Below are 27,819 nucleotides of genomic sequence, written 5' to 3' on the forward strand. Positions count from 1 at the left end.
AGCTGTGTGGGCATTGCCACCACATGTGGAAGTAGGTGCCTTGGTGGCCGCATTTTTTCCAGCACGTGTCTGTGTGGGCTATTCTCATTTGTTTGAGTTTTAGCGGTGTCAGGTACCATCTGAGCATGGTTTTGTACGCCTGTTCCTTATGATTAACGCATATGGTAAGTGAGGTGGTTGCTTCCCATATGCTTGCCCAGACTGTTGGGTTTTCTGGTGGGCCTATGTCTCTTTCCCAGGCCTTCGTGTAGGTGAGTATGTCTGTTGGGGAATTGGCGTTTAGTTGGGAGTATATCGAGGAGATTTGTCCTTTGTGTGTGGGGGCTTGTAGGCAAGTTGTCTCGAATCGTGTGAGTTTTGTGTTTGCTGTTTTCGTATTCTGGGGTTCTATTAGGAAGCTGCGTAGTTGTAGATATCGAAAGTGGTCGAATGTGTTCAGTGGTGTGGTACACGGGAGTTCTGGGAATGGTATCAGTTGTTGTTTTCTGTAGAAGTCTCTAAGTCTGGTTAGTCCGTTGTCCTCATAATGTGCGTAGTCTTGTGGAGTCATGCCTGGGGGGAAACGTTTGTTTCTGAGGATTGGGATGAGTGGTGACGGGGAGTTTATGAGGGGGTATCGTGCGTTGGTCCTGTCCCAGACTTGTAGGGATGTGGTTAGAGCAGGCGTAGTCGGGGGGAGATCTGGTCTGTCATTTTTGGGGAGCCAAAAGAGGAGGGAGGGATGGTCTCTGCCTAGAAGGTCGTGTTCCAGGTCTACCCAGAGTTTTGTTCCCGGGGGGAGTGGAGGTGTTGCACTTGGGCTAGCTGGGCCGCTTGGTAGTATTGCATGAGGTTGGGGAGACCTAGGCTCCCGGTTTTCACTGTTTTGTACATTGTTATCCGTTTAATCCGTGGTCTTTTGTCCGCCTAGATGAATTTGTCCATTTTTGATTGGAGGGCTTTAAAGTCCAATCTAGAGATGGGGATGGGTAGGGTCTGGAACAAGTATAAGAATTTGGGCAGGAGATTCATTTTTATGGATGCGATTCTGCCCAGCCAGGATATGTGCATGGGTTGCCATCTTTGTAGGTCTGACAAGGCTCTTTCGATCAGTGGGGTGTAGTTTAGTGAATATGTTTTGAATAGATCTGCTGGAATGTGTGTGCCTAGGTAGTGAATGCTTTGTTGGTTGTATCGGAATGGGTGTGAGCGGATTATTTGGGTCAGGAGTGGTTGTGGTACGTTGAGGGGGAGGGCTTCTGTTTTATCCAGGTTCAGTTTGTATCCTGAGAGGTGGGCATACTCTTGAAGGAGTATGAGAAGGGGGGGTAGGGTCCGTGAGAGTTAGGAGGATTTCATCTGCGTATGCTGCGATCTTATATTCGTCCTGCTGAACCTTGAGGCCCTGGATTTTGGGGGTGGTGTGGATGAGTTGGAGAAGGGGTTCTAGGGAGAGGGCAAATAGGAGTGGGGAGAGCGGGCAGCCTTGTCTGGTCCCGTTTTTTATTATGAACTCATGTGGGTTGGTGTTGGGGAGTAGGACAGCTTCCGTGGGGTTGGAGTATAGGGTTGTGAGGGCCTTGATGAGAGTGTCGGGGAAGTGGAATTTTTGTAGAGTGCTGAATAGGAAGGGCCAGAGCAAGCGATCAAACGCTTTTTCTGCGTCCATTGAGAGTAGTAGGGTGGGGGTGTTCTTGTGTTGGGCTCTCCATATTAAGTCTATTGTGCGTCTGGTATTGTCACAGGCTTGGCGGTTGGGGATAAATCCCACCTGGTCTGGGTGTACGAGTTTTGGGAGGAGTCGTTGTATTCTGTTGGCCAGTGTTTTCGCAAGGATCTTAATGTCAGTGTTGAGGAGGGATATTGGGCGGTAGTGTCCAGGGTCTAGATGTGTTTTGTGCGGTTTGGGGATAAGGCAGATGTTGGCTTTGAGCATTTCCGGTGGTACCGGTTTGCCTTCCATTATTGAATTGCAGAGTGTGGTCAGATGGGGAATCAGTATGGTGCTAAATGTTTTGTAGTAGAGGCCTGTGAAGCCATCGGGACCTGGGCTTTTGTTAGGTTTTGTGTGTTTTATCGTGAGGGCTATTTCTTCTTCGGTGATTGGGGACGCGAGAGAGTCCCGTTCCTGGTTTGTAAGCGCTGGGAGGGGGATTTTTGAAAGGAAGTTATGTATTTCTTGTCCTAATGTCGGGTGTGCTAGGGTATGGTTGGGGCTGTGGTTGTATAATTTGGTAAAGTACTCGGCGAATATGGAGGCTATTTGGTCAGGGTCGTTGTGGGTTCGGCCCCCAGGTGAGGTGATTTTGTCGATGTGTTTGTGAAGTGATTTTTGTCGAAGTCTGCGTGCTAGGAGGGTGTCCGACTTGTTGGATTTCTCATAATAAAGTTGTTTAGTCCATTGTAGTGCCTTATGAGCGTCTTTAGTCATGTAGATTTTTATTGCTTGTTGGTGGGATTAAATTTGGTCCAGTAATGGTTGGGAGGGGGTATGTTTGTGTTTGACTTCAAGTGTTCGTAGGGAGGTCAGGTGGTGTTCTAGTTCATGGAGTACTTGTTTTCTGTGAGTGCTGGCCGCTTTGATTATCGTTCCTCTTATTATTGTCTTGTGGGCTGCCCACAGTGTGTTCGTGGATGGGACTGATCCAATGTTGGTCACGAAGTAGTTTGTGAGCTCTTGTTGGATGGTCTGTCTGATTTGGGGATTGTGTAGGAGTGTGGGGTTCAGTCTCCAGGTCCATGCTTTGGCCATGTGGGGTTTGTCTATATGGAGGGAGAATTCGGCATGGTCGGACCAGGTGATTGAGCCAATCAAGGTGGATCGTGTGTGGGGCACCAGTGAGGGGGATATTAAGAATAGGTCTATTCTGGAGTAAGAGGAGTGTGGTGTGAGAAAAAGGTAAAATCCGGGGTTGCGTGGTGCTGGAGTCTCCATATGTCTTGTAATCCAGTTTGGGTGGCGAACTCCATAAGGAGTGTGTCGTTCTTCCTAGTAGGGGGTGTGTGTGTTTTATTACTCCTTGTTTTTTGCCGGTCTATGGAAGGGGTGAAGACTGCATTGAGGTCTCCACCTAGAATGGTGTGGTGGGAAGGGAACAGTTTTAATTGTGTGCGTAGCGCCGTCCAAAAAGTTGAGTCGGGTAAGTTCGGGGCGTAGACTGTGGTGATCGCGTATTTGTGGTTGGCGAGGTGTCCCGTAACGGTTAGGTATCTCCCTTGGGGGTCTGGGAGGCTGTTTGAGATTGTGATCGGGCATTTTTTGTGGATCATGATAGCTACCCCATTCTGTTTGCCTTGGGGTGAATTTGCCAGGTAGCATTGTTTGTAGTTTTTGTTGGTAAGCGGGATGGGCTTTTTTGTTTCAAAATGTGTTTCCTGGAGGAGAATTATGTCTGCCTTCGTTCTGGTAGCCAGGCTAATGTTTGGTGTCTCTTAGCTGGGTTGTTTAGTCCCTTGCAGTTGATGGAGATGCAGGAGATTGGCTCTGGCCTGGGTGTGTGTAGATGTTGTGGTGTTGTGTCAGTGAGGGTGTCCCTGGTGTGGCGTGAGCTCTGGGGCGAGGGGGGCCTTGGGGCTCTCGGTCGCTCCATCTGGAAGGACTCCGAGGTGGGGGGGGGGGTGGGTGGTAGGTCGGGTGGTTATGGGGGAGTTACTGGGATCGGGGGGTTGGATTACGGGGTGTCTATCCTGGTCTTATGTGATAGTTGCCAGGTAAAGTGGGGGGTGGCGGTGTTTTACTAAACTTAATTAATACTCCATGTAATTGGGATCAGAAAAACTTTACAAAGGTCCCTTGCCAGTCTGTCGGATAGATTGTTCTTAATGTAAGCTTGTTTGAGCATGGGCTTTTTCACCTCTTGTCTCTTTTATATTCAATTACTTGTTGTCAAAATATTCCTATTCTAGAATCATAAAGTATTGCAGAATATGTGTGTGCTATGTAAATGCCAATACAATTATTAATAATGTGCTGCTCTATATGTGAAATCAACCCACCAACACACACAAAAAAAAACATATCACCTTACAAAACCCCTTTAACTTATGTGCAGCCCCTTAATATAAAAGGGAACCACACAGTGGTCTGTCAATGTAATAACAGCAGCACAAACCATTCTCATCCCCCAGTGGGAGGTGAAGGGGCAAGTGAAACAAGTCTTAACCCAGTGAACCAGGTGAAGCCAAAGTACACCCAATTCCACCACCCACCTATAAATCCTCATATTACCAATCATTAAAACTATTTTCCTACCCTGCCACAAATACCACAAACAACTGGGACGTTGTAACAAGGGTGGCATATGTAACTCCCTGCCGGTATATTGTTTATTCATCGATGCCCCACATAGTGAGAGTAGGGGGTATTCAAACACTTTCAATAACATGGATCACTTCATTTAATAAAGGTTTTGATGAAACTACCAGATTTCTAGTTGAACTCCTTGACTACAATAACAACCTGCCGTACATATGGATGCTTTGGTATCATGCAATAAAATCAACTCACACTTGCATGTCACGGAAGCAATTAATACAAAGCATGGATTTCTTCTCAGTGGAAAACATGATATATGGCTCCTCATGCAGTGCTGAAAAGAAGAGAAAGCATATTTAAAAATGATTAAATACAATTTGGAAATTTAAAGTTGAACTATTGATGAAAAGGCAAATTATGTCAAAATAGAAGTTGGGTAGAAATTAGTAAGCTATTATTTATCATAAAATGTTCTAAATATTCATAAATGGTCTTGTGCATTTTCTTTGTGTCTTTCATAGTCCTTTTGGAAGAAAGTTTTAGTAGAATCAAAATATGTACAGTGTGCTTAATACAAACAAGAATATTAACAAGAACATTTTATACATGACCTTAAAAATATACAATCCTAAAATAAACAATGTCTCAATGAGAAAAAGTAGTATAAACAGATCACAAATATATTTAGTTTTTATAATTATCTGGAGTTTAGAATGCTACCAGCTGTAGCTGTATCAAGTTTGAAGGTTAGAAGTAAAAATAAAATATTTAAATATCAAATCAAAACCATGCTTTCATGGGTAACCTTTAATGAAGAACACAAATTAGAATTTATTTTGCACTACATGCATAAAAAAATAAGAGATTGGTGCACTATAATACAGTCTTTAAACACAACACGGCTTAAAGGAACACTATAGTCACCTAAACAACTTTAGCTTAATGAAGCAGTTTTAGTGTACAGATCATGCTACTCAGGTTTTACTGCTTGATTAATTGCCATTTAGGAGTTAAATCACTTTGTTTCTGCTTATGCAGCCCTTGTCGCACCTCCCTTGACTCTGATTGACACAGCCTGCATGAAACAAAACTGTTTTCGCTTATAGTTTACCTGAAACAATTGTATCTCTTGCTCTGTAAATTGAACTTTAATCACATACAGGAGGCTCTTGCTGGGTCTAGCAAGCTATAAACAGAGCAGGCGATAAGAATATCTAAATTTAACAGAACTTGCAATAAAGAAAGGATAAACTTTAGATGACTCTTTACAGGAAGTGTTTAGGAAGGCTGTGAAAGTCACATGCAGGGAGGTGTGACTAGGGTTCATAAACAAAGTGATTTAAGTCCTAAATGGCAGAGAATTGAGCAGTGAGACTGCAGGGACATGTCCAATACACCAAAACGGTTTCATTAAGCTAAAAGTTGTTTTGGTGACTATAGTGTCCCTTTAAGCCCATATCTCTCCCCCTCTTGGTCCGTGCCCCTCCCTCCCCCCTTAGTGTTCCTCCCCCTCCACTCCCCGGTGTGCCTCTTACCTTTTTTGTAGCGTGGCCGAGTGGAGCGAACCACGGTACAGGAGCTTCAGTTTAAAGGAAGTGAAAGGAAGTGCTCTCTCAGTGAGTCCAGCCAGGTAAGGAAACTGAAGCTCCTGTACCACGGTCCGCTCCGCTCGGCCACACTACAATGAGTGTCTGGTAGGAGGGAGTGCTGTGCGCTTCCTTCCTGCTGGTCACTCTAATCTAGTGCCCCCCAGGCCGGTCCGTCCTAAGGTGACTGCTTGTGCCGCCTTATGGACGCACTGTCCCTGCTTGCAGGACTTCTCTTGTGTGGCTCCAGTTCAATAAAACTATAGGCTTCAATCAATTAAGAAGTCCCTTAAAACCCATCTATTCAGAATAGCCTATGGCCTGCCAGAGGAACTGTTATTTCACATACCGATCTCTCACTCTCTTTGAGGGCCACATTCCAATCTCACCTTCCAATTCTGCTATTTTCTCACCCTGTTGCTTGGATGCTATCCCAACGGTACTCTTCCTATTGTGTTTATATACCCCACCTCCTCTAGATTGTAAACTCTTTTGAGCAGGGTCCTCAATCTATTTTTCCAGTACAATTTGTAATGGTCTCATTTATTGTTAACTTCCCCACTTTATAATACCGTACAGCACTGCCAAAAAGTGTAATTTATATATATGTACTATAGAAAAGATTGTAAATGCATATTATCCCCAAATATTGCCCCCTCCGCCCCCCCCCCCCCCTTAAAGTACTTAACTATATTTGGGTTTTGGAGTTCCCACTATTAGCTGTATATTTAGGTTACTGATATACTTACAACATTTTTTATGTATGTCTTTTGCATGTTTCGACAGTGAAACTATCTCATGACGGGAGAACATTTTTGCTTTATGTGTTTCATCTCTGCACTTGACACACAGTGGCTGGTTGCAAGTGTTGCAATAAAACATCATGTCTCCATCCTAGGAAAGAGAGTCAAAGAAACATTTTATTATAACGAAAACATTCTATAAAACATTAAAATTAGGGGGGCGGAGCTAAGCAGGCAAGCTGAATGGAAGCACATTGCATGAGCTCCTGCAGAATAGGCCCAAATTCTACAGATAATCGGAAACCGACTGCTACGATTCCCCTACAAACCTGCCAGTAAGCTGGGGGAAGCATCCGTGAATATGCCGGTACCAATCTTGAAGACAGACACGACCGGGAACCGTGGCAACGAACTGAGGCCTAGTGGACTCAGGGGGGGAAGGACGGCCGCCTTCCCGCCGGATCCCAACACTGACAAGCGAGTGCAAAACATGCACCCCCCCCCTATGGACCGGTGGGGGATATCCCGGTCCCCACCAGGAGGGCTGCCCCGAACCCTACATCAAAAGAATGGCACACCGACCACCATAAGAGACAAGGGGACGGGAGCGCCCAAGATGGCGGACAAGCGACAGCGGCCTCCGGATGCAGGGGACACCGGGGACTGCGCAACAGACTCCATCACACTAATCTTCGAACGCTTCTGGGCCAAACTACAGGCACGCATACAGCCTGCGACACATGGCCCACCGCTACCCACAAGGGTAAGAGCCGAAGGCGGACGGAAGAATGGGAGTCCTCCTCAGGGCAACTCTAAGATCCCTGCAACTATCCCCCACATCCTGAGCCCTCCTGGGCAGAGAGCAAGATGGGGAGTACCCCAGAGGCGCTGGCCACATAAGCGGAGAGGGGTAAGACGACACCACAAGCGACCTGATCTACCTCCCTGCTACAACCCGAAAGCGCCGATCCTGGACCACGAAGGTTCCCAGGCTCGTGGCCTGCGAGCGCCAGCTCTCCCACAGCTCCAGGGCAAGAGGGGATTCCCACATCCGAGACACCGCGGCACTACCCAGAAAAGACGGAACTCAAGCGAGAGACCCAAACCTGGGAAGCAGCAGACAACCGGGGATCACCGGGCCTGCAGCGAACAGACCAGCACTCTGACACAAGCTCGAGGGATGAACTTCCTCATCGTCATCACAGCCCTAAGCGACTGTCTAGCTGTCTCCATCCATACCAGACAAGCAGGACTCTACAAGGCAAGGCACCGAGGCCAACAACCGAAGAACCCCAGGGACAGTACGGACCTACCGAGCCGAGGCATCGGCTAACAGTACCTCATGCCCCCGAGCGAGGTACCCGTGCCCCCCTCAGGACTTACTGCTATACTGCTCTATACTCACCCATTGATACCCAGGCGGATGATTACACTAAGCCGAGTCGAGACGCCGAGAAGATTCAAATTGTCTGCCGGCAAGCACAAAGGTTTTAAAATGTCACCCATTGCCTGAACATTTTCTTTTTTGTTAGCGCTTGTTTTTCAGGCTCTTAACTTCTGTACTGATACACTCAGGTTTACTTTATTTAATTATAGCTTGCACCACCTATTGTGCAATTAGAGAGCCCTAAAAGCTTGTTCAATCGCATTGAGCCTAACATGTTAGTAACCTTCGCCATCTTGTTTAGCCAGACCTTACAAGTAAAATGTCTACCGGCTCGAGTCTTGTTACAGCTAGCCGACTTCCTTTTTCTTGTGTTATCAGACAACTGTATAATTTAATTGGCAAAGTTTAAGGTCTTTCTGTTTATCAGTCTGCCTAACAAATGACGACATCCACAACCTAAGTTCACTATTTTATTATTTCATATTATTATGATTAACACGAGACATGTATATCACACCATAAGCACAAGTGAGCTAATCTCTGATACTCAAAACTATACGCATACTAATACCGATAATATGTTATCACTGTGCATACTGCTAATATGTTTTGAGCTTTAGTCTATAATTTACGTTAAAAGCATGGCTATTTTATTATTATTTTCTTTATTAAGCTTAACACGAGAATTACATAAGCTAACCACTGGATGTTTAATTAGTTGCTCTCCTCACAGATACTAGACAGCATTGTTTGGAAAATTACCCATTTAACTGAGCATACCAATATTATAAAAATTGTGCCTGTATTTCATTTGTCCCGCATGTTCAGCGAGGAAAATGCCTGAGGACTGCTCTTGGGGCACCTCAAAACTGCTTGTAAACTTTACGTGCACTACAAAAATAAAAAAAGAAAAAAAAAGAAATGCTAGCCTAGACCAGAATATACGTAGTAATCTTCTTCATAAAAAATAAAAATGTGCCTAGCCTTTAATACCACATGTTTATAAATCTTTGCTTTATGTGATGTGTACGACAACCGTTGTGGTTACGCACACATGTCTGTTATACTCATGCACGCTTTAAATAAAGAATTAAAAAACATTTAAATTAGTTTAGATGCCATGGTGCTAATGAAATATTTCCCAACTTTTGGTAAAATGCAATTCCTACTCATACTCTTTACCGATATACATCCAAAGCTTTTCCAAGAACATTGTCCACCTCCTTCTGACCAATGCAAGTACTGGAGGAGATATTTAAAGGACCACTAAAGTCACCCAGGCCACTTCATCTCACATAATAAACCTTGCCTTGCAAATACTTCTCATTGAGCTGCACTGGAAAGTCTGTGATTGGATGGCCACAGAAAATTTGGGCTGGGTTATAAGGGGTGGGCTTGCAAATGCTGCAGACAAAATATTTACAGATTTTGCAAGCTACTTTTAGATATATTCCCAAAGAAAAAAATGCATAACTAAATGCATGCATGTTTTCATTGGGGCTTTATTTACAAAACTAGCAATGGCGAACCTATGGCATGCGTGCCCAGCTGGCACACAGAGGCCTCTCAGTTAGCATACGAGCTATAAGCTTGGCACATTGAGCTATTCTCTTATGCTCCCCCATATTGGGTTAGGACTATGCTAGGAGTGTGGAACTCAGCCCCAATCCCCCTCAGCTTTGTGACAGGCAGTAAGTCACGCAGTCCAAAGCTTGGGGTTCTGACAAATAAACTGTTCGGGGTCCCAGTTAGTTATAAACTGAAAGGCCATCACTACATCAAGATCTCCCGACCCGGACAGATCCCTCCCTACTCCCTCGGGACATATTATCGATTCTATGCGGCAATTTCTTGTTATCACATTGGATCTCTGGTCAGAAGAATAAGGGGTCTTGCCATGTCCAGTTTATAGCCCTTTGGTATAGTGATGGGGAAAAGTTGTTACTAAGCCCTCTGTGGGAGCATGGGAGTAAAACTTTAAGCCATGCAGGTGGGAGCTAGTGATGTCTCTGGGAGTGTATCCTGTGCAGGAAACAAAGCATCAAGGGTGCTCAGAAATCACAAGAATACACTTTTTTTTAACCCCTCAGTAAAGTGCAGTGAGCCAGCTGGTGGATGCTGTTGGCGTGAGTGTGCCCAGGACCTGCACAGGGGAGTGTGCCCAGGACCTGCACAGGGGAGTGTGCCCAGGACCTGTAAAGGGGAGCAGCACTTAGATGTTTCAACCAAGCTATTTTGCTGATGATCCTAAGATATGTAACAGGGTTGATGTTCCAGGAGGGATAAGCCAAATGGCAAATGATTTAGGTAAACTAGAAAAATGGTCAGAGTTGTGGCAACTGACATTTAATGTGGGTAAGTGCAAGATAATGTATCTTGGATGTAAAAACCCAAGGGCAGAGTATAGGATATTTGATAGAGTCCTAACCTCAACATCTGAGGAAAGGGATTTAGGGGTGATTATTTCTGATTACTTAAAGGTAGGCAGACAATGTAATAGAGCAGCAGGAAATGCTATCATAATGCTTGGCTGTATAGGGAGATGTATTAGCAGTAGAAAGAGGTAGGTGCTTAAACCATTGTACAGAACACTGTTGAGACCTCACTTGGAGTATTGTACGCAGTACTGGAGACCGTATCTCCAGAAGGATATTGATACTTTAGAGAGAGTTCAAAGAAGGGCTACCAAACTGGTTCATGGATTACAGGATAAAACTTACCAGGAAAGGTTAAAGGATCTTAACATGTATAGCTTGGAGGAAAGACAAGACAGGGGGGATATGATAGAAACATTTAAATACATAAAGGGAATCAACACAGTAAAGGAGGAGACTATATTTAAAAGAAGAACAACTACCACAACAAGAGGACATAGTCGTAAATTAGAGGGGCAAAGGTTTAAAAATAATATCAGGGAGTATTGCTTTACTGAGAGGGTAGTGGATGCATGGAATAGTCTTCCAGCTGGAGTGGTAGAGGTTAACACAGAGAAGGAGTTTAAGCATGTGTGGGATAGGCATAAGGCCATCCTAACTATAAGATAAGCCAGGGATTAATGAAAGCATTTAGAAAATTGGGCAGACTAGATGGGCCGAATGGTTCTTATCTTTTTTTTTTGAATAATCAGTTTTTATTAAAGCGTGAACAAGACTAATTTTGGGCTCGCAGGCCCGCAGTAATGACAGTATGTATAAGTACAATGTAATAGCAGTAAATAGCCATAAAAAGCATGTAATCGTGTCAGTGTCAGAGTCAGTGTCATTAGCAATAACAGTTTACATCCAATCACAATGTAATTTTGGACACATTTCCCAGCTGAAATGGTAACATTATATCTTGTGAATACCGTATTTGACCAACCCAGTCCTCCGTGAACCATATCAATATAGACATATGAGTGTGTGAAGTGTCCCTGGAGTTGTGTAGCTATTAGCGGTTAATATCGTCGGTCATCGTTAAGAAGTGTGAGAGTGTGTCGCGTTGTGTCATGACATGGTATGACCCACATGGGTCTGATCATAGATGGTATTAGCGTGTATGTCCGGTGCTGACCAACAGAATCGTGAGTAGGATAAGGTCAGGTGTCGTTGACCCGTAGTAATAACTTGATGCATGAATACAGTGCAAGCATAGTACATATCTATACAGAAAGTATGTTCAGAGAGGGATTCAGTTCCATTCTCTCTATCCGATTACATAAAATAACTTGTTGCAGTTGTTACTACGCCTCTCAGCTGGAACGGTAATGTTACGTAGCGTGGCCAACTTGGTTAGCCAAACCTATCCATCAAAGACTAAGTTAATTTAGATACAGCACCCCATGGGGTGACTCTAATGTTGTGCAGCTACAAACGATCCGTATCGTCGACTCTTTTGTTGATAAGTGTGAAGATGTGTCGAAATGTGTTGTTGCATGGTATGACCCGGAGGGGTCTGTGTATATGTGATGGTAAAACATAGGCTTGGCACAGAACAAATGTTATAGGTCTGAAGGGAAAAACATGGGGCAGAACGGAACCAATCAAGTCTAATTATATTGTACTGAGTTTCCCTTCCAGTCGTGTAACCCTCCGTAAGTGTCGCCCCTCTGCCCGTATCATGATCATCGCTACTTAGCGCGCCCAAACCAGTGGGGGTCTTTTCTCAGGGTGACCTGGGGGGGATGTCCCCTCCTGCTCGTTCATGTGGTCACCACGACTCAGATGGTCCAGCTATCGGCCCCATCGTGTCTCTGGCTGGTCTACGTGCGAACAGGCCTCTGTGTGTTAGGGACGGTGTGCGAGAAAGGTGACTTGGTGGACTGCTCATATCGATGGAGGGATGAGTGAATGTGTCCCGCATGTCTTAAGAAGAAGAGCGGTGTTTCGCTGTATCTAAATAAGGGTCGTGGGGGTGTAGGGTCGCTGTGTAAGTTTGCTGGTCGGTCCAGGAACACCCCTATACCGAATGGTTCTTATCTGCCATCACATTCTATGTTTCTATGTGTCACTAATACTCTCTATACAGGGAGCTGCTAGAGCAGGCTTGGGTATGCAGGGGTCATTACTGAGCCAGGGATGTAGAGTAAGACATAATAGGTTGAATAGTCATGTGGAGCAGAACTAGAGAAAGACAGACTCCTCATGTGATGGTCACATGTTTTTCTAAAATAAATCTCAGTTTCAGTTTAATTGCAGTGCTGGCATTTTAAGATATATAAGATATACAAGATATAGATTTTTCTTCTTTTTTTTTTTGTTCTTGGACAATGGCGTGTCCCTTTAAATTTTACTGGAACCATGTTGTTACTGAAAACCCTCACTCAAGAAACTCATGTACGAGGACAATATTTAATACAAATTTGTCAAGGGTTGCAAGGATCCTCAAACCAAGCTAGTACTAAGTCTATTTTAGAGCATATTGCAATATAATAAATAGTATAAATAAATTTTTTTATCTCTGGGTATGTCACTGGACAAGTAGGCAATACCAGATGTGAATAATCTACTTAGATGTTCATATGGGGTGTCAATACAATGTACATTCAACAATATAAGAAAAAAAAAAAGAAAAAAATACTGTAGATCACTATTATATATTTATTCTAACCTGTTTCTTGCATTCCAGGTCACAGTTGGCACACTGGACCACTTCTTCGCTGTCAGCCGAACTGTCCACCAGAAACTTAAGCAGTCTATCAACTGGAGGAAGACCATTATTCCCTTTCACTACAGATTGATGTCTGTGGAAAATAGAAAAATAAATAAATGAAATGATTAATCTTGTGCAGTAATCACAACAAGATCAAAATCAGTTATATAGTTTGAAGTGGTCTAGCCCAATAGTTCTCAACCCACTTCTTCAGGTACATCACTTGTCCAGGACTTAAAGATTACACAATCCAGTACCAGTGGGGACATTGATAGAAGTCGGACAATTGGTGCTGTATGAGGTCTGGTTCGAGAAGTACTACTCTTGGTAATGCAATGTTGATCATTGATTTAGACTCAAAGTATTAAACAAATAATCAGCTGGAAAGAGTTTTGCAAACAATAGTGCAGTGAGTTTGTGCCCTGTATATGTAATAGCAACGATTTCAGTGCAGTGACTTCCAGATTCCATAATTAACCAATTGTCTCCACTTCCTTGAAAAACTTCACGTTCAACTCCATCACCCAATGCATCAGATTGGCAGATCACAGAGATTACAGAGCATGCCTTGTAGGTCTCAAGTGCCTTTCAATGAGAAGCATTTGATTGGATCAATGTCATCATTGTTGATCTCAAAGCTGCTGGAGCAGCAGTAAGGGAGTGTACTGAAGGTAGGTGTGCGGGTCTATTTTTATTAGCTTGGACCACTCTTTCAGACTCTAGAAAACCCCAAGAACATTCCATGAATTAAGGAATGGGTTGTGGCTGCAATAGTATTTCGGGTGATGTAGTCCACAATATCTGGAGTTCCAAAGGTTGTCTATCCCTGGTTTTGGTTCTGATCTGTGTAAAAGATGATGTAAGTTAGGATCTGTTTGGTCTCACAGAGCTAGAGATGATGGTGGAGACTTCTCCAATATTAGCAACCTTAAAAGGTTACTCCAACAATCATAATCATTACAGCTCGCTGTAGAGCTTACGATGTTAGGAACATCTTGGTGCAGTTCCCAGATAATGGTGCTAAACATTGTATGACAATAGTTTGCCCTCAAACCTAGTCTTGGCAGGTCTCCTGGTCAAATCTGCTCTTGGCATGTCTCCTGTTCCTGTTTAAGACAGTTTTTGTGCTCTCATTCTTGCTGGAATGCACAAGACTAATAGTTATCTTGGTGAATCCATTTTCCTACCATCATGTTTGTCTTTTCTCCCAGCTGTCACCAGTGGCAGCCGCAGAGAAATTATATCAAATCTAAGGAACATGTGCAAGAGTACAGTAGTGGCAGAAGAGGACCAGCCAAAGAGGATGGTAGTGCCTGCTAGGGACAGGTTCAGGTAAGTAAAACTCACCTTTGCTTGTCTCCCAGGCCACTGGACCACCAGCGGCGATGTCAATGTCAAATCATGCAAAGTCCCCAGACGGTGACAGTTTTTTATGCTACAGTGCTTTAAGTTTGATAGGTAAACCCTAGCTGTAGGGAATCTGAACTTGCACATATTAAGGGAATACTGTTGGCACTCTAACCATTTCATCTCATTGAATTGGTTATAGTATCAGGAGTCCCCTGGTCCTGTTCTTCCGCTAAATGTAGAACCATTTTTGAGCAGTTCAACACTAAAGTAAGGTCCATGGCTATCCACAGCCTGGCCCTTGCTGGAAGAATGTCTAAGACAGGGATTATACGCTTCCTTCTTGTCGTACCAATTCATACCAGCAATGCGGGATGTGATAGGCGGAAAGCAATTAGCGGACACTCACCTTCACCCATTGATGTTCCCGTTAATGCTTCCTTTTTAGTCCAAGCAGAAAATAAAGAAATCGGCTACTGGAGACTCTTGTTTAGCTTTAGAAAATTATAAATGGTTTAAACCGAATAAAGGCAGCAGTGGATTCCAGACACTATAACCACTTTAGTGAGATCAAGCAGTTACAGTGCTTACATTGTCCCTTTAAGAGTCATTTTATTCCTCCTCTGCATATTAAACAAAAAGAAATATAGACAGATATACAGACTAAAAGAATATTGCATCAGATCCTTTTCCCAGATTGGATATTTACCAATTACAAATCTGTTTCACCATTCGTCAGGATGCATTCAATGTCAACGTTAAAATCAGTGCTTTTTCGCATCCGAATTCTATAGAATTCATACATTTACAAAACACAGATTTTAAAGAAATTCTGGACTAAATGTATCTGGTAGGATGCACATACACAAATTATCCCTCATTTGCTTTTTGCAAGATAACAATAATTGTTAGGAGTATTTCAGTGATAGTAGCCAGCTGGGAAAATAGTTTTAAGCCCTCTGCAGGGTTATTTTGCTTCATTGTAAGTCTGAGTAATATGCTGAACTATATAATGAACAAAATAATGCTTCATAAAAAAAAAAAACAGGATCTTTTCTTTAAAGTGTGTGTGTGTGTATATCTATTCCTCATTAACCAGATGTCACACAGTCAGAAGGCAATTATTTGCAAGGCAATCATTTCCATAATATCAAAATCCAGGATTCTCCATCCAACGTATTTGTAAGCAATTGAATCAGATGGATAATTAATATCAGCAGCCAACAGACCACTCGTGTTCCTGAATAATTGGAGCTGCGGGTGGATTAGCCATGCCATACATGTTATCTTTCTGTATAAATGTATATCATTTGTGTTATTGATGTAGCTAGGTTGGCTTTTGTTTTCACACAAGTAAAAGATTTCTAAACAATGGAACAAAGAAAAGGCAACATTTCTACAACACGTGCTACACTTTGTAGATCAAGAACCTTGTTTATTGAACTGAACAAAAAATATATCTATCCATACAGGAGTATCTCTATTCCCTGTGGGATAAGAAAATGGAATGAAGTACAGATTGATTTTGCGTACAAGAAGGTATACTACAGGAGATCCAAAATAATGTCAACTTATAATTTTCAAATCCTGAAATCTGAGCTGCCTCTGAATATATTCAAGCCTACTCAGATGTGTACCCTATAAAAAATGCCAAGACTTTGTGTTACCAATAGATGCTTATTTTTTTCTCTATAATTATTGTGAAAATGAAAAAATGATATATAGTTTCTACTTTGGCTAGCAATCCTTGAATAAAAACATTTCCACCAGGGGGCTCCAGCAGATATCAACAATATTAAAACAGTGGTACATTATTAACCCGTTTGATGCAGGAAGCCTAGTAAGCAGTAGACTGATTGAACGTGGGAACTGGGCAGAATTATTATTAATAATTTTTTTTTTTTACAAGGCTACTTAAATCACCTATCTTAGCAAACAAATATGGGCATTCAGTTATACCACATGGCCAAATTGTGTTAAGCCCACAACTACATCACAGTACCCCATTATCGGAGCGGCCTATACTAATTTTACTATGGGAGATTAACATGCTAACTGAATATTTGATGCTTAAACTGCTTCTAGAGACTCTCCTCAATTTATGCTTTTCTGTGGTCACTATCAAAGGGGCACCAATAGTGCATGTGTGTGTTGCTCACCACCTAAAGGAATTTGTTCTGGATTCAAAACCTACGCAAGAAAAAGTAGTCAAACTGTTTAAGTGTATGTGTGTGTGTTTGTGTAAGAGGGGTGAAGTGTGTAAGTGGGTATTGTGTTTTGGGGCGGCAGATGGGAGCAAAACAAAAATGTGGTGGATGCAGATGGGCTGAGGTGGGTACAGGGAGCGCATAGGGTCAGTACAGAAAATCTTCAGGAGCTTACCTGTACTTTCTGCCTTATATTATAAAGTAATTTGTAATATATTCAAAGTCCTTTACAGGAGAGGGGAGGAAGTGCACCGCACAGAGGAACGAGACCTGGCTGCAAGAAGTGAATGATTACTGCCAGGTCTCACTAAGAAATTGGGGGTCACTTATAGTGCAATAGGTTGCAGAGTCCCTGCAAACTTATTGCTGTAAAACGTGATTAATTATGTTTTTCTGGCTCGGATGATCTCTGACCAACTCAGCCAGAGTATAGCTGTTCAACCGGGCACCTGACAGCCTCGGGCCCTCGGTCCATGACCGATCTGCCGAATGGTCAGTCCATGCCTGCACTCTAGTGTCATAAAGAGACACTCTGGGCTCTATAGCCATTTCATCTCACTGAATTGGTTATAATGGTTGGTGCTGAATTGGTTATAGTACAGTTGGTGCTGAATTGGTTACAGTGCAGTTGGTGCTGAATTGGTTACAGTGCAGTTGGTGCTGAATTGGTTACAGTGCAGTTGGTGCTGAATTGGTTACAGTGCAGTTGGTGCTGAATTGGTTACAGTGCAGTTGGTGCTGAATTGGTTACAGTGCAGTTGGTGCTGAATTGGTTACAGTGCAGTTGGTGCTGAATTGGTTACAGTGCAGTTGGTGCTGAATTGGTTACAGTGCAGTTGGTGCTGAATTGGTTGTATTTAGCAGGTTGAGGGTCCTTGGTCACACAAAGCAAAGCTCCCATGGGACATATGTCTAAGGTAGGGATTAAAGACTGCCTTCTAGCCCCCATACCAGCAATGGGGGCTGTGATAGGCTGCAAGTGGTTAGCTGACACTATCAACCAGTCAACTCTGCCAGTGCTTCCCAAACAGCATAGAGGGGATGAGTTGCTGTGGACTCTAATTTAACATTTAAAATGGTTTAATAATCTACACAAGGATGACACCAGAGGACTCTGTAACGGAACCGCTTAGACTCCGACCGGGTACCTTCCGTTGATGGATGCTCCTAGTGCTTCCCGAGGACTCCAAGCACTCCGCCAGACACCATGACCACTGTAGACTCCCACGAACCGCTGCAGCTTGGTTGGGGTCTCGTCGTCTCCACCCACTCTTGACCCAAGACCAGGGTCCAGCTTCCAGTAGGTCAACCTCTCTGAATTCCAGAGAGCAGGAACAAGCTCTTAGCAGAGCTTAGTGATTATACCCTGGGGAGTAAAGTGATTATAGCAATCCCCAGAGTGTAGTTCTCCAATCCCCCAAACATGAGCCGAAACTTCATGAAGGTACAAGATGATCTGTTTAATCAGCACCAAAGGGCTTTCTTTTATGCAAGTTTTTACACACAGTTACCACCCACATGGTTTTGTAGAACAGCCAAACACGTACAATACAGTCAAACACTCCCAATCATTCCAACAAAATCCTCCCCTCTCCCCTGTGATATAATTACTGTACACAATGGGTTAACTTAATTATCACAGGCGGGAAAATATAAAGTTTTTATACAATTAATTCTCATAACTCACAAAATATACATACAATCTCCATAAAAGTTCCATATTATTAATCAGCATACTTCAAATACAAACATACCCAAAAATCAGACAATTCCCTCCAGTGGTTAAAAAGTTAGCTGGAAGTTCTTTTTGACCGACCGCAAGCATGGCTTTCCTGCCCAAAATAGTTCCATAGATTTGGGCTGTGCGGTCGGTCTATTTTACACTGAATAAATGACTAAGTCCCATTCGAATGCACGAACGGGGTAACGTTCGTGCAAATGGCTTAGTATAGTATTTTAGCTGAAGCGTCGAAGTGGAGGAGAAGAAGGTTAGGGTCAGCCATGTTCGTGCAAATGTGTAGCCGATTTTAGTTCCATGGATTCAGTGGCACATACCGCTGACCGCGTTTGACTAAATAAAGATGGCCGCCGCCACGTGTTCGACTGTACGAACGGTGGCCACCCAGTGGTCGGCAATTAACCTGCAGTTAACCGCCAGCCTGGGAGGTAAATTAGCCGCACACTTCCACTTCTGTGTGGTCCGCCTGTGCAGTAATTGGTTCGGTAAGCCCCATTCACCGAACCAAGTGGGGAAGAGCCATGAACAAAATATTTTAAAGGTCTGGGGACACAGTCTTAAAGGGGCATTGTTCCAAAAAGTCCCAATATGCCCACATAAAGTTTTTAAAGGACCATACAACCCAGGGCCATAGTCATGAGGCAGGAGGCTGACAATCAGGCTCCTCCAAAAGCCAGGGGCAAAGGGCAGTTGGTCACATAAAAACCCAGTGACAAAAGGCAGTTTGTCACAGACTCAAAATACTCTAACCACTTCAATGAGCTGAAGCAGTTACAGTGTCCCTTTAACTAAAGAGCAGAGAATTGAGCATAAGATGTATACCAAAACATCTTCAATAAGCTACATTTGCTTTAATGCATAGAGTAATCCTTTAATTTAAAACTTTTTTTTTATTAATCCACTATGTAAATAATTCATAAATGCATGGGATAGCCACGTTGAATATATTTTTAGTGGTTCCATAAACACAAAATCGTGCTCAATAACTTTCCTATTTATTGTTTGCGAGCTGCTTCTCTTCTCCATTGTGAGCTAAAAGTAGAAGCACTTGTGCAGCTGTTCTGTGTTAGAGTAAATGTGATAAGCCGTATTCTATTTGAAGCATCACTTGTAATCCTAAGGCTTTGTATGTTTTTCTACAAAACAAATTAATCTTAAAGTGGAAATGACACCTGAACAGTTTTTATATATACTAAAAAAAAATATAGCATCAAATCAGTGTTTATATCAGCTTTAAACCACCTTGGAAAGTCAAGAGTAATCTTAATTCAAGGATCAGACAAGAGCAGGCTTTGATTCTGACTAGGAAAGTGAAATTTAGCTTTTTTTAGAAAGAGGACGACAATACTTTGCAGGATTATTCACTAAAATTTGAACTGTAAGTAATTCAAAGTGAATTTCAAATTTCAACATAATTGGAAAACAAATCTGAGTGAACTTTGTTATCAATTCTGCTATTTTGGTCTAAATCTTGAAGTTTACTTTGAATTACTTCTAAATGTCCAACAATTCATACATTAATGTATAACCTTGTCATTTATTGTGAACAAACCTTAAAGGGACACTATAGTCACGTGAACAACTTTAGCTTAATGAAGCAGTTTTGGTGTATAGAACATGCCCCTGCAGCCTCACTGCTCAATCCTCTGCCATTTAGGAGTTAAATCCCTTTGTTTATGAACCCTAGTCACACCTCCCTGAATGTGACTTGCACAGCCTTCCATAAACACTTCCTGTAAAGAGTCATCTAAAGTTTATCCTTTAATTATTGCAAGTTTTTGTTTTCCCTTGTTATGTTAATGGCTTGCTATTACAATTTTTAAAGTAAATTACATCTGATTGAAAGTGAAACCAGTTTTTTTTTGGGGCAGATTGTGTCAGTCATAGCCAGGGGAGGTGTGGCAAGGGCTGCATAAACAGAAACAAAGTGATTAAACTCCTAAATGGCAGTGAATTGAGCAGTAAAACCTCAGAGGCATGATCTACTAAAACTGCTTCATTAAGCTACAGTTGTTTAGGTGACAATAGTGTTCCTTTAAAGAATTCGATTTTACCTACTGTATCATTAATCATGGACTAATGCATTAAAGTAGAACTGTCTGGAAGTGTAAGCTACTGAATAAAACATTGACAATCACCTATTATGTTTGCTAATCTTTTTTTTTTTTCCATGATATGCTCTGCTTCCATTTACATTCATATTAGAGACTTAAAGGGACACTATAGGCACCTAGACCACGTCAGCTCATTGAAGTAGTCTGGGTGCAGTGTCAGTGTCCCCCTTAGTCTTGCAATGCAAATCAGTGCAGTTTTTGAGAAACTGCAATAATTACATTGCAGGAATATAACTGGCTCTAGTGGCAGTACATGAGGACATCCAGCGTGTGTTAAATCCTCATATGAAAGCAATGCTTTTTCTAGCGGAAGGGCCTAATGCGCTCGCTGCTTATGCGCATGTGTGTGTATAGTGAGCTGATTGTGGTGTGGTGTTTTGTAAATTATTCGATTTCAGTTGTGATATGTCTTTGATGTAATATGTGTAGCTAGGGACTGAAGAGCGTGAGAGAGTGTGTGTATAGGGGGTGTAACAAGTGTGTGCATAGGTACTGCAGTATGTGTATAAATTGTAGAGAGTGTGTGTTTAGGCAATGTAGGTTGCATGCTTGAGTGTAGAGCATCTAGTGTGTATATAGGGGATCCAGAGTGTGTATGTAAAAAATGTAGTGTGTGTAGGTGGTGCAGTGTGTGTCTATAGGGGAGTGTGTGTGTGTGTGTAGAGGATCTAGAGTGTGCATAGTGGATCCAGAGTGTTTACAAGGGATGTAGTGTTTGTAAGTGGTGTAGTGCGTATAAGGCATGTTGTGTGTATGTGAAGTGCACTGTGTGTGTGAAGGATGCACTGTATTTGTGCGTGGTGCAGTGTGTGTATGTGTGTGTGTGTGTGAAGGATGCACTGTGTGTGTGTGTGAAGGATGCACTGTGTGTGTCTGTGTGTGGTGCAGCATGTGTGTGAAGGGTGCACTGTGTGTCTGTGGTGCAGTGTGTGTATGTGAGGGTGCAGATATAGGCAAATATATATATATTCATTTTTTTTTTAAATAATAAAACCATGTATTTAAAATAAACCTAAGTAGCCATGTATTTAATCTCCTTTTTTAGAGATTGCTGCACTGGTGGTTCCGGTGGAGAAGCCCTGGTGGTCCATCAGTGAGTTTACTTGCACGAGATCCAAAGTGTTTCCACGGTAACCACGGCAACGCTCCGACCTCATGAGATGAAGGACCTGGCAGAGCTGCTAGACAGAGCTCCTGGGTCCTCTCTCTTCTCCCTCCTCGCTGCCCAGTAAAGTGCCTGTGGAAGATCTTTGATCTCCCCACTGGCCCATGAAGGCACATAGCAGGGCCGGCACTTGGATAGCTCTGACCCTGCAGGAACTGGCAGGGGAGATCCTGTGATCTCCCCTGCCGGCCTTGGCCTATGGCCATCGCGGCCCACCGGGCATTTGCCCGATAGCCAGTCCTGGCCTGCTCGCGTGTTAATTAGAGGAGGAAATGGCACACAGTCCCAGACCACGTCATTGAGAAAAAATATATCATGCGATCAGCAAATATAATGCAACATTGTGCAAGAATATGACCACTCGTGTCAATGTCATGTCTAGTTACTAATCACACATGACCTTTGTGAACATCTTGCATTTCTGCTTACATTATTCTGATACAATAAAATGTGAATCAACAATTGCATACATGACTATCATCACAGACACCTGTCCAATAGCAGAGAATAAATGTTCACTATGATGGATTATCACAGCCACAATTATTCAAAACATATCAATTATTCAAAACATCTTTAAATTCTCAGAAAGAAGACAAAAGTAGTCACTGGTGTGTATTCACCTCACCTCAATGTTTTTTTTAAATCACTGTTTAGTAGATGTATCCCAACTAACTGTATTCATGGGAAGTATGTCTTAAGAGCCTGCAAAAGCTGCACCCTTTGCACGTCCTCTCATTTTCTCCCTAGGATAAATGTTCAATCTCTTCACAGGGAAATAACCAACTGCATATTAGCAATTCAAGATCCATGAGGAACATGTGGGAGAAAGCAGGTGTGCTCAAGTAGAAAGTGCCTGCCACTTCTGTTAACTCAGAGAAGGTAACAGAAGGAGTAAGCAAATCTCCCTGGTAGAGATGTCCCGAGGAACTGTTTGCCGGCGAACATAGCTTGTTCGCGGTCGCTGCGAACATATGCGATGTTCGGTCCGCCCCCTATTCGTCATGGAGGTGGGAAGGTCTGGGAGGGAGGGTCTGCTGCTGATTGGCTGGAATGTGTCTGCTGACTGTGAGGTACAGGGTCAAAGTTTACTCAATGATGACGAATAGGGGGCGGACCGAACATCGCATATGTTCGCCCGCCGCGAAATGTTCGGGACATCTCTACTCCCTGGCTTTTTCACTGACAGCCACGGTGCAGTTTTATAACCTAATTCTAAAAGTTCTGACTTGGTCACTTTTATAAACTGGAAGCAAACTGATGTGCTTTATGGGTGTGGAATGGTATTTTATCTTAAAGCCTTTCCAGCTAACCAAAGGCTCCCCAACCTTCCAATATTTTAATAACTCCCTCCTAACCCTAATCTCACCCTAATAGGTATACGCTGATCAGCCATAGCAATAAAACTACCTGCCTAATATTGTGTAAATTCCCCTCCTGCTGCAAATACAGCTTTTAATGCGTTGAGGCATGGACTCCACAAGACCTCTGAACATGTCCTGTGGTATCTGGCATCAAGACATTAGCAGCAGATCAATTAAATCTTGCAAATGCAAGGTGAGGCCTCCACGGATCAGAATTGTTGTTCCAGCACAGCCCACACATGCTCAATCGGATTTAGAGCTGGGGAATTTGGAGGCAAAGATAACACCTTGAACTCTGTGCCATGTTTCTCAAATGATTCCTGAACAATTTTTGCAGTGTGGCAGGGTGCATTATCCTGCTGACAAAGGCCCCTACCATCAGGGAACACCAATGCTTTGAAGGGGTGTATGTCGTTTGCAAGAATCTCTAGATAGGTGGTACCAACCCCTTTGTTAACATCAGTGAAAAGATATTCTGAAGAAAAAAAAATCCCATGTTGTTTGGAAGATAGGTACCTGTTCTTTACATGACTGGCTTGCAGCTGATCAGCAGGATTGAGAGGCAATGATAATCAGCCAACTCAAAATATCTGAGAGACAGTAAGGGAATACGTGAGTAAGGGAATATTATAGTAACCCCACCCCCATTAATTGTATTAAATAAAATGGTGATCTTAAATAGGTTTAGTAAGTCATATCTACTAAATAATAATCTGTCCAACCCCATTACTTTTTTTTTTTTAGAAATTCCTCAACCATAAAAGGTGAGGCATGGGGAAGACTATGTCCCCATGTCATTTTTCAAATGTGATGTGACAGGGCCTTTCTAGCAACTGGACAGCAATGGCTGTCCAGTCGCTAGATTTAGACACTTAGGAGATATACCCCATGCAGCAGGTGGGGGCACAGGGAGGTATAATACCTCCATTATAGTTATATGGGGGTCTTATTGAATTCTTATTTTAATTACCCAAAGAGACGTACAAAGAAAGTTTTCAAACTACCAAGCCCAATTCAGCAAGGAAAAAGATAATGTGAGATTCTAGTGTTTTTTATAACAAGTATAATTGCAACAATTCAAAATAAAAAAGGTTAACATATAAAAAAGTTAATTTAAACTTGGCAAACCTCAAGGTTTTTCTCAAATCACAGCTCAGTTTTCATATAAAGATTGAGTTTAGCACGCCTGTGTTTACATATCACATTGCCAGATACAGTTTTTGCCATGCAAACCTACCCACAAAGAGGACAGGTGAGGCGATTGTCTATGGCACGGCCCCGGAGGCAGCTTGCACAGAAGTTATGGTAGCAATCCAGCAGACACGGATGTTCATATTGTTCGTGGCACAAAAAACAAGCTAGTGGGTGGCAATTCACCTTCTCCAAATCATGCAAATTATCCAAAGGTGAGAAAATCTCTCCAGACATCTGTACAAAAAAAAAGTCAATACAATGTATATGTGTAATATATGGACCTTTATTTAAAGGGACACTATAGTCACCAAAACAACTTTAGCTTAATGAAGCAGTTTTGGTGTATAGAACATGCCCCTGCAGCCTCACTGTTTAATTCTCTGCCATTTAGGCGTTAAATCACTTTGTTTATAAACCATAGTCACACCTCCCTGCATGTGACTTGCACAGCCTCCCTAAACACTTCCTGTAAAGAGTCATCTAAAGTTTATCCTTCCTTTATTGCAAGTTCTGTTTAATTTTGATTCTCTTATCCCCTGCTATGTTAATAGCTTGCTAGACCCTTCAAGAGCCTCCTGTATGTGACTAAAGTTCAATTTACAGAGAAAGAGATACAATTGTTTAAGGATTACATCTGATGATGTAGTTTTTTTTTTTCATGTGTGGCAAGGGCTGCATAAACAGAAACAAAAGTGATTTTAACTCTTTAAAATGGCAGTGAATTGAGCAGTGAAACCTAAGAGGCATGATCTCCGCACTAAAATTGCTTCATTGAACTAAAGTTGTTTAGGTGACTATAGTGTTTCTTTAAATATAAATACTCCACTACTCACTTTCTACCTCATCTGCTCTCCAACCCCATTTACATAGACAGGGTTATACACTCAAGTGTAAATTGCATCCCTCCCAACTGTCTAGCTTTTAACAGGATAGTCCTGATTTGGGGATCTTGTCCCATCATCTCGCATTAGTTCCCTGGTGTCCTGTATTTGGGCAGCACAGCGAAAGTACATAATGAGACTTGCTCAAGCTGTGCAGGAGGCATTAGGACCGTGCAAACAGTGCTTTAGCAGCACTCTCTGCATGGTCCTCTATGCGGTGGGCTTACCAATAGGTTGTCTGTAAACCTGGCGTGCTTGATGCCAGACTCACACACCACTTCAGTGAGTGGACCCACCTACGCTCTGGGTAGACCTGCCCAGTTGGGGTCGTCATCAGTGGCGGAATTTGTGTCACTGGTGACACAACCCCTGTCCTAAAAAAAGCTAAATGTTGGAACTCCAAAATAACCAAACTGAAAACAAAAAAAACTTGAACAATTTTTGGATTGTTGAAAGGCAACAGAAGATGATGTAGGCCCCAATACATACAATAGAAACCAAAGAGTTTACAATAAAAAACAGAAAAACGAGTCAGAGAAGATAATGTCGGACCTCTACTTTATTATATCCCTTTGTACAGTGCTATGGAATCTGATGGCGCTATATAAATAATAAAAATTATATTAACTCTTTGTGGCATGCATGAGTTTTACAAAGAGATGGACCTATTGCACATTTTATTAATAACCCTGTCTTAGTTATCAATGTGCAACCAGTGATGCAAAAATTACTTCCTTACACTTCAAAGATTATTGCATTTTCATTATCACTGCTTTATCCTGGTCTTACATTAAATTCATTTTGAATAAACATAAGGAGCTGCACTCAATCCCATCAATCTGAGCCAGGGTGCAACCAAACCAGGACCAAGCACCAGGTTCCAATGGCAATAGCATAACATGTAAAGATGGTTGAAGCACTCCAAGATTCAGAAATGGCACATTTATTGAAGCCCAAAGTAACACAACGTTTTGACCTTGCAGTCTTTGTCAGGCATTAAATTCATGTCTTACAGGGTTATTCACTATAGTGAGAATTCAAAGTGAATATCAAGTTCACAATAGCCGAACTATGACATTTCTCTGTCAGCTAAGCTTTAAGTTTGGCTACTCTGATCTTAAATTTAAAATTCACTTTAAGCTCTCACTTTAGTAAATTAATTTGTTAGTAATGCATAGAATGCTAGGAGAGGTTATCATATCACATGAAACAAAAATTAGGGAAAATCTCTCTTGAGAAATCCCTCTTAGGATACACTTTGGTAAAATCAATAAAGCCAGTTGGTTTACCCATCACATACATACCTACTGCCAATTTCTGGTGTTTATATAGTTATCCTCCTCCTCGTTTATGGTTATATGTTGTAAGTTTAATTTTTCAACCAATTATCCCATAAGAGGGATTTCTCAAGAGAGATTTTCCCTAATTTTTGTTTCATATATTAGTAGGGTTAATGCCCAGAGTGCATGGTAACCACTCGTACTGACCACCCCCGTTTGGATATTGTGCACATATAGGGGGCTTTTTTTTTTTTTTTTTTACACATATCATATCACATGCATGTTTTACTAAAGAACTGCTTACATTTTTGATTACTGACAACATCCCACGATCTGTATTTTTATATATTTCTCCGTTCCAGCATCCTAATCTGAAAGATATATTTCTAGAGCTGTATCACACCTCTTCTCGTCTGCATGTGCTAGTTAACTATACTTTTCTTGCTTTATGATATTTCTTTTTATATTTATTTCAATGTGAATATTGTATTACCCTTTTATCTATAACTGGAGCGAGAGATGTTTGTCTATAAATCTGTGGAATATCACTTTTAATTGGTCTGTCAAATTGTTAGGGGCACAGTGGCAGTTTCAAACATGGCAATTTGAAATATTTTACCATAGTATTCAAGAAGCAACTCTTTACTCTCACATTTAACTGTTTGGATGCCCCTGTAATGCGCAATTTGAAAAAATGTATGAAGACAAATCAGATGCTATTGTGGTGCAAAATGTTAGGACATTCCTTTGGTTTCCATGGTAATTGCCACTCATTTAACACTTTGCCCCAGAATAGAACCTGTTTCTTAACTGATAGATCTCCCTCTCTGTGCTGTATATTTATCGTCCAGCAGTATTAAGCTCAGTGCCTGTACTGGTGTGAAAACATTAAATGCATGTCTTCTGCAGGCAAGCTACCTAAAACAACTGCATACTTCACTGTAAAAATCAATGTTAGATGAGAAAACTAGCTACAGAGCATGCAATGAATGTATAACAGAATAGAACTCTTACCTTTTTAACAATAAACGTATTATCCTCTCTATTCAGCTGGATACCTCCGGTGTCCCTTGATATAGCAGTTTCAGCTTTCACTTGTCTAAGTGCAATGGAATGACAGAAATGCCAAGTCTTTTCCCTGGGCAATCAAGATGCCAGTGACGTGGAGTCTATAAAAAACAAACAAAAAAAACCCCACCTATCTATAAACTATTTTACATTTAAGATTTTACGCAAAATACAACTCTAAGGAATGTTTACTATTTATCCTAAAAAAAAAAAAAAAAACATTTATCACATTAGTTATCTCACCAGTGGCACGCAAAGCACACATTATAAGGCTGTAGACCACATATTGTTTTAGAAAAAGGTTAATATTTATTTGTTATTTGTTAGTTCCAAATGAAATTTTGTATTCTAACAGTCTAAAATAAGATGTAGAGCACACTT

At 42.0% G+C, this 27,819-nt stretch overlaps 1 protein-coding gene across 1 annotated transcript in view; it reads right to left on the minus strand.

The window, feature by feature from the left end:
• Positions 1 to 27,459, minus strand: part of RNF207 (ring finger protein 207) — a 78,852-nt gene extending 51,393 nt beyond the window's left edge. The window contains exons 1-5 of the mRNA XM_063437201.1: positions 27,385 to 27,459; positions 24,253 to 24,443; positions 13,039 to 13,171; positions 6,570 to 6,714; positions 4,487 to 4,568 (exon numbers count right to left, since the gene is read on the minus strand). Of these exons, the coding sequence (XP_063293271.1) occupies positions 4,487 to 4,568; positions 6,570 to 6,714; positions 13,039 to 13,171; positions 24,253 to 24,443 (551 nt within the window). The 5' untranslated portion in view covers positions 27,385 to 27,459. The remainder of the gene's footprint in view (positions 1 to 4,486; positions 4,569 to 6,569; positions 6,715 to 13,038; positions 13,172 to 24,252; positions 24,444 to 27,384) is intronic.
• Positions 27,460 to 27,819: the final 360 nt, after the last annotated feature.

Source organism: Pelobates fuscus, chromosome 11, assembly GCF_036172605.1.
Source record: "Pelobates fuscus isolate aPelFus1 chromosome 11, aPelFus1.pri, whole genome shotgun sequence".
In the NCBI taxonomy this organism is placed as follows: Eukaryota; Metazoa; Chordata; class Amphibia; order Anura; family Pelobatidae; genus Pelobates; species Pelobates fuscus.